At 46.3% G+C, this 14889-nt stretch overlaps 1 protein-coding gene across 1 annotated transcript; it reads right to left on the bottom strand.

The window, feature by feature from the left end:
* Positions 1-11307: 11307 nt before the first annotated feature.
* Positions 11308-14862, bottom strand: FNDC10 (fibronectin type III domain containing 10). Its single transcript, XM_064525469.1, has one exon. It carries the CDS (start codon positions 12502-12504, stop codon positions 11839-11841), a length of 666 nt encoding a protein of 221 aa, XP_064381539.1. The 5' UTR covers positions 12505-14862; the 3' UTR covers positions 11308-11838.
* Positions 14863-14889: the final 27 nt, after the last annotated feature.

Here is a 14889-nt window from a genome sequence, read left to right as displayed (position 1 = left end):
CATCCCCCTCCAACAGCACATCTGCGCAGAAGGCTTGAGGCTTACCTGGAGACATCCAGGCGGGTTGGGGGCTTGTGAGAAAGGGCCAGGACTCCGGGCACCGAAGGCTGGGGAGGGGCCAGGCAACGCACGCGGAAGAGTCTCACCCCTCACTTGCATGGGGGGCTCACTCCGCAAGCAGGCTCGGAAAAGCGGCCTCTTCTCAAGGAGCCAAAGGAGCAGCTGGGCCCCTGCACTGCAGGGAGCCCATGGTGCTCAAGGCACCAGGGGCCTCTCTGCTTCTCAGAGAGGCAGCTCTGATGGCCTTCACCCTGGTAGCAGAGTTCTCACTTGGCCGAGGCTCTCAGCAGGGCACAGCGCCGTAAAGGCAGGGGCCGGAGCCCCGGTTACTGGGACGGCAAGGCTCAGGAGAGCTCTGTGCTCCCCCCGCCCCACCCACCCGCAGCAGCAGGAATGCCACTGGCATCCTACTTTACAAGGTGCTCACCCTGGCTGCCTAGCAAAAGCAGCATCAAGGCAAGAGGCCGCTGCACCATCGACCCACAGCCTCATTACAGGGAGGCCAGAAGGGTCTTCCTCTCTGGGCCTGGAATTACTGGGTACTCACAGTGCACAGACTGCCACCCGGGCATGAAGCCCTGCGGGCAGAGACCTCGACCCCGATTACGGGCAGGTCGGTGAGCTCAGAGGCATAAGCCTTGCATACGCATGCATCCCTTGAAGGGAAGGCTCATGCCACGCATGCTCCTTACTGCGCTGACATGCCAAGGGTAACATCAGTCAGCCGCAGTACTCAACGGAGGCTGACCCGCTCCTCACTTACGGGCTGAGCATGCCTGAGTACCTGCCAGAGGGGCTCTTTAAGAGCCTGCCTTCTCCCCAGCAGCAAGGGGGATGTGTTCTGTACCCACAAAAATTCCCTTCTGCGGGAAGGCAAGGAGGCTCCTTTGGTGAGCGCACACAATGGTTCTTCTTCTCTGCTTCTGCGAAGCGTCCATAGCTAATACTGCAGCGATTTAGAGCAAAAACATACAAATACGCAATCCACAACGGTCACGCCGTCCCCACACATACCAACACGCACGCAAGACGGACAGCTTCCCAGAAGAGGAAAAAGACCTCGTTGCAGCACCGCCTCCAGCCAATCTCAAACACTGCAGCCTCCTGTCCTCCCAAAGGGAGAGAGGTATAAAACTACATCCAAGAAGACTTCCCCCAAGCTCAGAAAGGGACAGCACGGTGACTTCCACCCGCCTTACAGGGCAGTCACTCCCAGCAGCCGACAAAAGGCGTAGCACAGCAAAAGGCCGACTGAGCAGAGATTCACAGCTCAGTTACACCCATATTACCGGCCAACGTGCTGTTTCTCTGCTCAGTTGGCCTTTTGCCATTTTATGCCCTTTGTCAGCTGGTGGGAGTGACTGCCCTGTAAGGCAGGTGGAAGTCACCGTGCTTTCCATTTCTTGGCTCGGGGGAGGTCTTTAGATGCCGGAGCCATAGGACCGCCCATTAGGGTAGGGTGAGACCGCCCACCCTCCTGGGCGGTCCCAACTCACACTCTCTCAGCACCTTGGCTGAAACTTTTCCCATAGCTCACCTCAGCGTTTCCCTGAAAAGCTCTTGCTCTCTCTGCACTCAGGGTTTAACAAGAAAACCCTTTCTCTTTTTTCACTCAGTGCTTCCCCAAAAAAATCTTTCTTCCCTCAGAAGTTTCTAAGGTAAGTTCTCCTCTTCTTCTCTCACTGCTTCATTCAGAAACCCTTTCTGTGCTGTCATGTAAGGAATTCCCAACAAAAGCTTTTCCTTTCTCTCCCCTGAGCACTTACCCAAAGTCTTTTCCTTCTCTTCCCTCAGCACTTCCCACAAAAGCCTCTCATCTCTTTCCCTTCGGCCTTTCCCAACTAATCCCTCTTGCCTCCCCTCAGCACTTCTAACAAAATTTTTCCCTCTTCCTCCCATCCATGCTTTCCACCAAAACCCTTTGCCCCACCACCAGCACTTTGCTCAAAAGGTTCCCCCCGCCCCTTGCACTTCTTGGAAAAAATCTTTCCCTCTCTCCCTATAGCACCTTCGGGCAAAAAGTTTCCCCTCCTTCCCTCAGCACTTCACACAAAAAAACCTTTCCTCTCTGCCCTCAGTGCTTCCCCAGAACCCTTTCACATCTCTCCTCAATCTTCCCACAAAAACCCTTTCTCTCTCCCCTCAGCATTTCCCAATAAAACCAGTTTCTCTCCTTCCCCTCAGCACTTGCAACCAAAACCTTTTACCTTCTCCCCTCAGCACTTCCGGAAAAAAACTTTCCCCTCTTCCCTCAAGACTTCCAGACAAAACCATTCCTTCCCTCTTTCCCTCAGCACTTTGCAGAAAAGCCATTTCCCTTCCAGCACATCCTGATAAAACCTTTCCCCTCTCCTCAGTACTTTGCACAAAAATCTTTCCCCAGTACCAAATTGTTTCCTGACAAACTCTTTCCACTTTCTCCCCTGAACACTTCATAAAAAGATATTTCCCTCTGCCTTCCGTAAATACTCCGCAGAAAAACCCTTTCCCCCTCTCCCCACAGCACTACCAAAAAAAGTTTCCCCTCTCTCCCTTCAGTGCTTCCCTAGAAAACCTTTCCCTCTCCCTGCCCTCAGCACTTCCCACAAAAACCTTTTCCCCATCCTCTCAGTGCTGCCTGCCAAAAGGTTTCACCCCTCCCCACAGTGCTTTCCACAAAAAGCATTTACCCACTAACCCCCTGACATTTCCCGACAAAACTTTTCCCCTTGCCCGCCTTGCCACTTCCACCAAAACGTTTCCCCTCTCCCCTCAGCACTTCCCACCAAAACCTTTCCCCTCTCTCCCCTCAGCACTTCCCACAAAAACCCCTCCCCCTCCTCAGCACTTCCCGCCAAAACCCTGTCGCCCATCCTCTCAGTGCTTCCCGCCAAAAGGTTTCACCCCTCCCCACAGCACTTCCCACAAAAAACATTTACCCACTCTCCCCTCGACGTTTCCCAACAAAATCTTTCCCCTCGCCCCCCCTTGGTGCTTTCCACCGAAAGGTCACCTCTTTCCCCTCAGCACTTCCCACCAAAACCTTTCCCCTCTCTCCCTTCAGCACTTCCCTCAAAAAATCTTTCCCCTCAGCACTTCCCGCCAAAACCTTTCCCCTCTCTCCCTTCAGCACTTCCCTCAAAAAATCTTTCCCCTCAGCGCTTCCCGCCAAAACCTTTCCCCTCTCTCCCTTCAGCACTTCCCTTAAAAAATCTTTCCCCTCAGCGCTTCCCACCAAAACCTTTCCCCTCTCTCCCTTCAGCACTTCCCTCAAAAAATCTTTCCCCTCAGCACTTCCCGCCAAAACCTTTCCCCTCTCTCCCTTCAGCACTTCCCTCAAAAAATCTTTCCCCTCAGCGCTTCCCACCAAAACCTTTCCCCTCTCTCCCTTCAGCACTTCCCTCAAAAAATCTTTCCCCTCAGCACTTCCCGCCAAAACCTTTCCCCTCTCTCCCTTCAGCACTTCCCTCAAAAAACCTTTCCCCTCTCCCCTCAGCACTTCCCTCAAGAAATCTTTCCCCTCTCCCCTCAGCACTTCCCTCAAGAAATGTTTCCCCTCTCCCCTCAGCGCTTCCCACAGAAAAACTTTCCCCTCTCCTCAGTGTTTCCCACAGAAAAACTCTAACCCCTCCCTCCACACTTCCCCAAAAGCTCTCCCCATTCTCCCCTTGACCTTTCCCACAAAAAGCCTTTCCCCTCACCCCCCAGCACTTTCCACAAAAACCTTTCCCCTCCCTCCCCTCAGCGCTTCCCACAAGAATTCTCTCCCCTCTCCCTCTTCCCACAAAAAACATTTACCCACTGTCCCCTTTGACGTTTCCTGACAAAACTTTTCCCCTTGCCCGCCTTGCCACTTCCACCAAAACGTTTCCCCTCTCCCCTCAGCGCTTCCCACCAAAACCTTTCCCCTCTCTCCCCTCAGCGCTTCCCACAAAAACCCCTCCCCCTCCTCAGCGCTTCCCGCCAAAACCCTGTCGCCCATCCTCTCAGTGCTTCCCGCCAAAAGGTTTCACCCCTCCCCACAGCACTTCCCACAAAAAAACATTTATCCATTTTCCCCATCTTTCCTCAGCAATTCCTGGTAAACCTGTCTTCAACTCTTCCCTTAGCGCTTTCTGTCAATACCTCTTTCTGTCTTTCCCCTCTGTGCTACCACCCAAGCCTGTCACCATGTCATCTGTCAGCACTTCTAACTGAAACCTTTCCTTTTCAGTGCTCCCTGCCAAAACTTCTTGCCCCATGTCTCTCCTCAGTGATTCTTGCGAAACCTGTCCCATCGTCTCCAGTGTCTGTTATTTGTTACTTCTTATTTTACATACTCAACCTGTAAATTATCCTGTAGTTATGGAAAATCTAGTTTTAATTAATCCAAGTTTCAGAATTCCTAAACATTTCTTCCTCTTCCTTTTCAAACATCACATATTCAGAGGGGCAAGGGAATAGAAGATACTTCCCTGTAGAGTTAGAGGCACTTTTGGAACAAGTTAAAGATTCTGCATCTCAGCTCCACAAGATGGTGGAGTCCGTTGCCAGAAGTTAGCAGGCAAAAAGCAGGTTCACAAGGACTGGACTTCAAGAGAGCAGACTTCAGCCTGTTCAAGGACCTGCTTGGAAAAATCTCATGGGATACAGCCCTGGAGGGAAGAGTGGTCCAGGAGAACTGGTATTCAAGGTTCACCTTCTCCAAGCTCAAGAATGGTCCATCTCAATGAGCAAGAAGTCAAGCAAAGATGGCAGGAGGCCTGCATGGATGAACAAGGAGCTTCTGACTAAACTCAAATGTAAAAGGGAAGTGTACAAGAGGTGGAAGCAGAGACAGGTGACCCAGAAGGAATATATGGACACTGTCCATGCATGCAGGGATGGGGTTAGGAAAGCTAGAGCCCATCGGATGAAGGACATGCATGGCAACAAGAAAGGTTGAGGAGCCTCCAACCTTGGAAATATTCAAAACCTGACTGGACAAGATCCTGATCAATCTGCTCTAGCTGACTTGCTTTGAGCAGGGGGTTGGACTAGATGATCTCCAGAGGTCCTTTCAAACCTCAACTATTCTGTGAAAAACTACTACAGAGCTTCAGAGACCTCTCCAATCACTCACAACTATGGGAGGAACTTTGTACATTTTTAAAATGTATTTGAATTACTGAAAGAAACTTCTGAGATGATCTGTTCATCTGCAAGGAGTCTCAAGGGCATTTCAGGACAACCACATTGTACATCCTATTGGATATGCAGTTGTCTAATAAGACACTAGGATTTCTTCCATCATGAATCAGTCAGTGATCTAATCTCCAGATATACAGTCCGCGTTTATAATACAAAATGAAGCCAATGGCTAGTGCTAGACTAAGATGTTTTCCAGCCAAACTTAATGTTGTAAAAGCAGCAAAATGCTTACAAGTCTTCCATGGTGCACGAGTGCTTCCAGGACTTTGCCAGATCTCTTCTTTTTCTGAAATGGTTCTGTCATGATGCAGAATCCAGTCATTGACGTCACTAACTTGAAGCAGAGCTGCTCTAAGCAACAGTATTTTAACACCATTTTGCTGCGCTACCTCAGCCAGACCTTAGGGCTTGTCACAATATTTAATCTTGTTGGCTGTGGAAAACAGCTTCTTTTCACTTTCCTCTCATGGTTTCTAAAGCACAGTGACTTTGGAGGCTTACTTGCTGAGAATGAAGAGCTCTCACATCCAAACAACTAGTGACCAAGGGTGAGACTCTGGCCTACGCAGTTAAATGGCTATGTTCTCACTGACTTTAATAGGAATCTGCTTTCACTCTCTATTTTTAATCTCCAGAAGCAAAAGGTCTCAGAATGCAATGCTATTTGGTAGAAGGGCCTCAGCAGCACAGTACCAGACAGAAAGGTGTAAGCATGCATATATTTAGAGAATGGCATTTGGCAGGACATTGATAAGCTGTACTTGGGCTGCATTTTAACTCAACTTGCTCTCTGCAAGAGTGAGTCTGATAGTCTTTTAACCTAGGTTAGGAGCCAAACTATCACACAAGAATTTTTAGGAGAAGAAAGCACATGGAGATCTTTCCTTGGGAAATTAAAGCTACACACAAGCTTTTTCCTCTTCCCTCTGCTTATTGCTGGAGACACATCAGAATATTTTATCCCATCCATCTGTCTTGGAATGTCCATCCAAAGACAGTGTCCTGGGCTGGAACTCAACAGGATTTGAAAAGGCTGTAAGGACTCAAGAGACTGGTGGGTTGGAATGGTAAGAACATAACAGTGTTATTGAATAGCCCCAAATGGTTCCATGAGATATAAAATCCATACTTCATGAAATGAAGCCATACCTAAAAGAAAAGGACTGGGAAGGCAATTTAGTTTCCTGTGGACTGTCATTGAGTATTCCTTCCCCCAAGCCATTGACACTATCCACTCTGGAGAGACTGGGTCTCTTATGTAGGAGCTAACTCACTCCCGTATATTAAGTACTCCAGCATCCTCAAAGGGAAAGTATTGTAGAAAAAGCAGAATAGGGCAGGGAATAAAATAATCCCCACTCTGCTGACCTACTCTGGACAGGTCTCTGCAGTTTTTTAGTAGACAGTTTCCTCTTAGTCACAGGGATCTGGAAATCTGCCTGCATCTGCATGGACATCCATCTTCATACTATCAGTAGGAAACACAAGCCTCGTGTTCAGGCACATGAGCCTTAAAAGCCAGTAAATGATACAGGAACCTTTTCTTGGGAAAGAGATAAGAGGAGTAATAAATGGTTTGTCACTAAGTAAGGTAAAGGAATAAAACTCCCCCAAGACATGGCAAATGATGAGATGAAGTCAACACAATTAGAGTTTGGTTTGTCAGAGGAAATCACATTTTCTTGGTTGTGGAGGTACCAGAAGAGGGATAATGGTATCTCCATTGCTGTCAGCAGTGGGGAAGCATTCATCAGAAGCAACAAAGGATCAGGAAGGACCAGGTCAGTACTGGAATAAGAGAGGTGGGCTGCTTAAACAATTACAAGCAATGCAACAGTGAGGCAATATAAGCACTTGCACAGGCAGGCCTGTGCCAAAGCTCTAGACTTGTGTGTTCAGGTGCAGTGATCTGAGGAAGAAAAATATACCAGACAGTGTTAATTTTTACTTCCTTCCTTCAGCATACAGAACTGTACAAAACCTCTTAGCTCTACCTCTTTGTGTGATCCTCACGCAGGCACTGCTGAAGCAATACCAGTCAGGGTAAAGGAAAGATGTATTTGCTTAGGCTAAAACTGCAAGAGACCCTGTCCAAGCATCACTGCTATAATAATGGAGCCTTTAACAGGAATGTGGCACAATTAACTGTTATTTGCCACTTTTCCTCCTTTCAGCCCACTCTTCCTAGCCTTTCTTCTGAGAGACACTGATGAATTAGAGCACCAGTCTGCAGTCTTGTAACCAGTCTGCAGGTTTGCAAGACTACAACTCCAGGTCTCCATGGAAGCAAAATCCCAGCTTTCACCTGCACCTTCAAACAAAGCCAAGTAACCTTTCCTTTTATGTACCACAGAAAAAATACTAATGGAATTAGAAGAGATATCCTTTGCCTGAAGCACAGACTGTTTCCTCCAGAAGCTTCAAAACTGGGGTCAGGCTGAGCTTGAGCTGCTTACATTTAAGCAGTTATTCTCCTCACATTTAGCACAGAGCAAGGAAAAAAAACTGTTAGCAAGCATATCACTCTCTATTTTAATTCCTGCAAAAGTGGAGAGTGCTTGATATTTGTATTGAAAATTACCAGATAAACCAAGACTATATATCACTTAAGAGTGCAGCATTTGGATTTTTAATACCCACGTACTTGTCTAGTAATAGGGGGAATGCACAGCTGACTTAGAAGCTATTGCCACTTTTTCCCAAAGCATTAGGTATATAATATCCAGCTTCTTGGGAGTTACAAATCAGCATGCTGCTGACTTCTTTACTGCTGCCTGGACATGTATTCCTACAAGGTACTCTGTGTGTTTTGGGAATTGCTGGAAATACTGGATAAAGCTGTATTTAACTGTGCAGTCTCACACAACAGTTTATCAGGGTCAAATTAATATCTAGTCTATGTACATGAAATTCTCCCCATTATTCCCCAAGAAGAAATTTCTGTATTCATAATAGAGGGGAAAAAAATCTAAATTACCAGTTATCAATAGTTTGATGGATGTTTTGCTTAATGTCACATAGAATAGGGAATATTCTGATTTTCTTTTCCAGACACCAAGATGTATTCAATTACGATTTAATCCACTTGAAACAAATTAGAAGCTACGAGATATTGTTTTCCACATCCCATTTATAATGCATGGAAATAAAACAACACTGATAGAAATAATCCTTTAGAGAGTTATAGAATTTCCCCCAGGAGGATTTATTTTCTTGTTTACATCTTTTGCTCTTGTTTGTCTATCCTCTGCCCAACATGCTGTTGCAATGCAATCCACAGAAGCAGATGCATGAAGATGTGACATGACTACAAATTATTTTTCTCTAGCAGATAGAAAAGGTGCTGTTTTAGCTGATAGCTGTATCCTACCAATACCTCCAGAGGTGCCTTACTGAAAATATTAACATGCGAATCTGTAAATTAAATTTGACATTCAGTTTTCTCAGATTTGCACCAGTGCTACTGCAATTTACAGTTCAGGCGGTAGATAAGATGAAGTAATTTGAATGGTTAAAGAGATTTGAGAGCTAAGGGCAACTCACTGGAAGGTCAAAAAGGGATTAATTATATTCAGAAGCAATAGACACCTAGCTACCATTACTAACTATTTTGGCTTATCAAGTTTTCATAGAAACTTACATGTCAGACTTGTTATATCTGAAAGACTAAAGTGATTACCTTGAGTATTGCAAATCTTGTCTCCCTACTGTTGGACGTATAGAGCATGAGCTCCCTGTACTAGGTACAGTGACCCTCTCTGCTTGATTGTGACATTTTAGGTTGGACCAGATGATCTCTCTAGCATTAGCCTCTTTCTACAGTTATGAACAGTACCATGAAGACATTCAGGCAATGGAAAACGTTGCCCAGAGAGGTTGTACAGTCTCCATGCTTGGAGGTTTTTAAAACACAATTGGATAAAGCCCTGAGTAACCTGGTCTGACCTCATAGCTGACCTTGTTTTGAACAGGAGATTAGACTAGTTGACCTCCAGAGGTCCCTTCCAACCTGAATTATTTTATAATCCTATAATCTCAACCTCCAGTAAGTAAAAATCAAGCATTCAGAGAGTAACTCTATTTTCATTTTCCCATTAATGTTGTAATAAGTTTACATTAGCCAACAAAATACCATTATGACCAGTCTTTGGGCAGATTTGCTCACTTTGTGAGTTAAACAAGATCTTGAATCCATTAAATATTTGTGACATTTTTGTTTCTTTTTATTATTCTTTTAATGTAATAAGCTAATGCCAAGGTGGCAAAGGGCTCTTTAGTTACACATTTAATTTTTACATCTGGCAATTCATGGCAAGATGAAGAACATAACAGTAACACTCATGACAGAGGCTGACAGAGCTATACAGTATCAGTGCCACTGTAATAGTCCTGTGCAGAACTGGTCACAGGAAAGACTGACTTGAAACCTTTAAAAGACCTTTGCTCCAAATTTACTCTGTTTTTAAATTCACTCTAGATACAATTTGTCTTTATGTTCTTAAAAACTGACTGCCTTTTTTTCCAGCAGTCCATCTCCTTAGAGATAAAAGAAGTAGTATGTCATTGTCCTTCATTGTCAATGAATGACACTGTCATTCCACAACCACAATGCTAAATATTGCCAGGCTATGTAAATCAAGTATACAGGCAAGTAAACAAAAAGAGAACACTATTCAATTTACAGTCAGCTATATGTGAAAAAGAAAACAGAGCAAGAACAATAAACAGGTATTTCTGCCTGATGAAATATAGACCTTCAGTTTCTTAACCACTCTCAAATTATGGAAGTCACAAGGAAAATAAATCTAATTGTTAGATAAAAATCATACCACACAGAAGAAATAAGAGTTGTCATCTGCAGTATAGCTATGCTCATATGATTAGTACAAATACTGCATTTTATTAAGGACTGCAAATACTTTCTATATTTACCCTCCAATAACAAGTCAATATTTCACAAACTACCAAAAAAAAGCACACTGGTCATTCACCAATGATAAAAATTTACACAGAAAAATCACATATGAAACTGAAGTATTTTAATAGCAATACCCTGTTACATAAGAGTTCCTGTTCCCCTACTTTTGCTTTATGTATGTTTAACATGATATAATGTCATTTTCTGTTACTATATACAAAGAGCACTAACTAAAAATTAAACACGGTAGCTCTAAGAAGGTAACTGACTCTGTTTTGTGTATATATTAAAGTTCAAGTAACAATCAGCCTATGTTTGTTTTCAAAACAAAAACACAAGTTCCAGAGACAAAAACCCTAGCGGAGATAGAGTTGTCTATGAGGACTACAAGAACATATATATCAATATAAATATAAATGGGACAAATTCTCAACACTAAGGCACAATAGAATTAATACTAGAATATGGCTAAAATCTTATTTGACTACAGCATTGAGTGAGCAGTTCAATGAGTGTTTCTATGTTCAAACACTCAGCTACGTTAGTGAGTTTTGTGTATAAGATGCTTTTACCTTAGTGCAGCTTGCACAAAGCATTCCTTAAAAAATGGAATTTTAGAGGGAAGTGATGGTGTTCATTTATATGTACTCATTAATTTATAATTAAAGATCAGTTCATACTTCCACAATGAAATGCAATTTCCAGACAAAATTTGACCTTTTACCATTTCTGTTTGTGGAAATGATCACTGTGATAGCTCTAAAGGCAGAAAAACAGATCTAGTTGATGCAGGACATTATAGTTCCCATCCTACTGTCACTCAAGCTAACAATAAAACCCCTGTTGTTTCTGACACAGGCCAGGGTAGGTCTCTGAACTTACGAGCAGCTAACGCACGATACAAAACCCACCTAAATGAGGGGAATTTAGGTGGGTTTTGGATCAAGCACACTGTTAACGATGGGTTTTGCAGTTGCACCGGTCTGCTCCTCTCACAAAGATCTAAAACAGCATTCCAACCTCAGGAAAACATTCAAGCACATGTCTAGAACAACGCGATTTAAGCATAAGCTTAAAAATCAGGCATGTTCTTTAGAATCTTCTCAAACAAAGCCTCTGTAAGATCTGTAGCTTGTTTTCAAAAACAGAAATTTTGCTGGCACTTCATGTGGATGTTTGCCTTTTTTTTTTTTTTTTTTTTTTTTAACTTTTAATCCACTGAGAACCTGTGAGTTCAAAAACCAAAGTATGGCTCAGGCAGAAAAGTCATCCTACGAAAAAGAAGAGCTCTGAATATAGAAAAAAACAAAAACAAAAAAAAACAATCCTGGAAGTTCAGAAAAACAAAACCAAGACAACCAAACCCTCAAATGATTCGCTGAGCAAAGCTGCTATTAAAACAGCTTAGAAAAAATCTCTCAATATATGTTGAGAAAATTAGAAAGACTGTGTTGGATGTATTGCAAGAAGCAGTCTAGCCAATAAATCGAAGAAACGGCCTGCCGCCGGGCGACGACGGTGATGCAATACACTCTTCCCTGCCTGGGACGCAGGCGCTGCGCGGCCGAGGCGACTGCGGCAGCCGGGCAGCGCCGCTCAGCGCCGGCCGTGCTCCGGGCACGGCCCGCGGCCCAGGGACCCGCCCCCTGCTCCCTGCGGAGCCACCGCCGCCCGCCGCGACCCCGCTCGCCCTTGGCGGCAGGTGGGGGGCGCTAGGCGCGGCGCGGCGCGGGGGCCGGGCTCATGAGGTTCTCGGTGATGTAGGCCACCAGGAGGCAAATGAAGACGAGCATGACGCAGATGGAACCCCCCACGGCCGTCATGGCGACGACGATGTCCCGCATGGCGGCCGGCTCCACACGGAACTCCACGCACTGGGCGGGCGGCGCGGGGCGCGGCGGCACGTAGCGCGGCTGGAGGCAGAGGCGGTAGCGCACGCTGCCGTGCGCCTCGGGCAGCAGATAGTCGCGGCAGGCGGCGCCCAGCTCCACGCTGTCGCAGGGGAAGCGCGTGTAGGTGCCGTCCCAGGAGCAATTGAGCGCGAAGCCGCGGAGGCCGGCGGCCGGGCGCGGCGGCCCCCACTGCAGCAGCACGCTGCCGTTGCGCAGCACGTTGGCCACCAGCGCGCCGCCCGGCGAGCGGTGGGCGCGGCAGGCCCGCGCCGCGCACTGGAAGCCGCGGGCCGGCGTGCGGAAGCAGAGCCGCCCGCTCGCCGCGCCCTCGCCCCCCACCTTGTAGGGGCACCACGGCTCCGCAGCCTCGGCCCGCCGCGGTGAGGCAGGCGGCGCATCCCCGGCGGCGGCGGGCGGCCCCCTTAGGGCGGGCGCTGGCGCGCCGAAGCAGAGGAGGGCCAGCAGGGACGGTAGCAGGCTGGGCATGCCGGCCGCCGCGGCATGGAGCCGAGCCGCGGTGCCAGCGGAGGGTCCCCGTGCGCCGGTTATAAACGCGGGCCCCGCAGCCGCTCCGCCGGCCGCCAATGGAGAGGCAGCTCCGGCGTTAACTCTCGCTGGGCTGCGGAGCACCAGCCGCGTTGGGCAGCGCACGCAGGGACGCGCACACGCTCCGGCCCGGCGGCGGTAGCGGGCGGGGGGAGCTGGGGGCGGCAGCGGGGGTCCCCGAGCCCCGCCGTGCCTGGCCTGCGGGGGGCCTGCAGCCCCCGGTGCTCGGCTCCGGCGGGGCGCTGCCCCCCACAACGCACGGCACAGAGACAGCTCAGACTCCCCGGGGCTTCAGAGACCTCACTCAGCATCATGCTGCTCTGTTCTTCGTGGCTGCTGCACGGCCTGTGAGAGCCCTCGCTGTCTCCAGTGGTACCGGGAGGGAGGATATGTGATCTGCTTGCATGCAGGTTCAGGCACTGCTCACAAATATTGGACATCAGCAGTGAGGAGAGCATCAGGGACAACAGGCTGCCCCCAGGGTCTCATGACCAGCAGTGACTTTGTGCAGAGCAGACCAAGGGGTTAAAGCACAATCTGCTCAAATCTGTGGAGCTCCCTTTCCTCTTCAGCTGAAGCAGACTTGGTTCAAAAGATGTGGTTTGTATGGATTTTTTTTATTGGTTATGGCTGCAGAAAGCCCAGACCAGAAATTAAGGACCAGAACTCTAGTACTTGTTAAGGACGAGAAATTCAGAGAGAAACTGGGAGAGCAAGCACCTAATATGGAGAGAAAGACACAAGTTCTCCCCAGAAGGGCAGCAGATAGGCAGCAGTAAAGTTGTGGGTCTTGGTACACTGAAACAAAAGAAAAAAGATACTCCTTTTCTTATGTGCATCTTCTAACACAAGCCATTTTTCCTCTCTGCATCAGGACCAATCCCCAATCAACCTACAGCCTACTAGTAGAGCAGCAGAGAAGAGAAGGGGATGGGACAGAGAAAGACAGAGTACTGCTATATCCCACCAATGCACCATAATGTTTTCTAAGGCTTTTGAAAAATTCATAGTGGGAGTACAGATCCCTAGAAAAATGAAACAAAGATAAAAATAGGCACTTAACCTAAGCAATCTTTGAAGTCTCTTCGAAGAGTTAAAGTGGTAGAAGCTGCTTTAAATCCTGTGTCTTTTCTACAATGTTGTGTTTTATTTGTTTGTGTTTTTATCAGGTTTCACATAGTGTCCTTAAAGTTTTTAAGCAGTCCAGAAGCCAGGAGTTACTTTCCATGGAGGAAGAGAGTCAGGGAAGACCATAAATCCTGCTGAAAGATGGTATGCTTCTCTTTATCATTTGTTCTAAATAGGGAATACTTTGTTTCAAACTAGTCTTTAGTCCTTAAAGAACTGTGCAAGATGATCAACTAAAAGCATGTAAAAAGACTGCTACTGTGATGAAGAACATGGGAAGTGTTCTCTAAACAAAATTACTTAAAAAAAAAAAACAACAATAGAGAGGGAAGGTTTCCTATCTTCATACAGATATTAGCTAATTCAAACCCAGGATTTTTCTGTCACTAAAATTTCCTGCCTTTTGAAATAAGTGATCACTCTCCAACTTTAATTATTCTTGCAGAACCCTTTGGAACTGAAATGATTATAGATTTGACTGTTTAATGTGGTTTCACAAACTAGCTACAAACCACCTAAGTTTTCCTTGGACCTCAGCTGAGAGCTATTCTTCTAAAGGCAGTGAGCAGCCTTTGGGTTTTAATGTACAAGACATACAGTGCAAAGCATAGTATATAAAATTTCTTTTTCCTCCCCTCCTTATTCCATACCAAAGCTAACCTCCCTACCATTAGTGAATACAACATACAGATGCATAATACAATTTTAGCTACTGCTTTTGGAGCAAAGAGGAGGTTTTAACAATTGTTGGTTGCCTCTTTAGTACTATGCATAAATGCAAATGATGCATCTGGTGCCTCTGTAAGTAGAACAAATCTTTATAGGTAACATCAAGTCTGCCATAAGTAATGATCTCGCATGCAAAATAGTGAACCTTTAAGGTGAAGTGATGACTTCTGATCAGTTAAATATACAGACTAGAGGAGAAATCAATGTTTGTGAAATGCAGGTTGGGAGTATTCGTGTATTAAACTAGTCACACCAAACTGCAAGCAAGAAACCAATAAAAAGAATCAGAAGTAAATATACAAACATACTCGCATGTGTTGAAACAAGAAGGAAAGGAAATGTTAGGTATTTCATTAGGGCAGTGAGACAAACGGGAACACTCATAGCAGAACATATGCATTTGTCTGTAACCTTGCAAAGTAGAAAGATTATCTTATATTGTTAAAAAATTCCAGCAAAGTGCCTAAA

This window comes from Dromaius novaehollandiae, chromosome 24 (genome assembly GCF_036370855.1).
Source record: "Dromaius novaehollandiae isolate bDroNov1 chromosome 24, bDroNov1.hap1, whole genome shotgun sequence".
In the NCBI taxonomy this organism is placed as follows: Eukaryota; Metazoa; Chordata; class Aves; order Casuariiformes; family Dromaiidae; genus Dromaius; species Dromaius novaehollandiae.
Note: the sequence above shows the minus strand (reverse complement) of the source record. Positions and strands in the feature narration are given on the sequence as shown.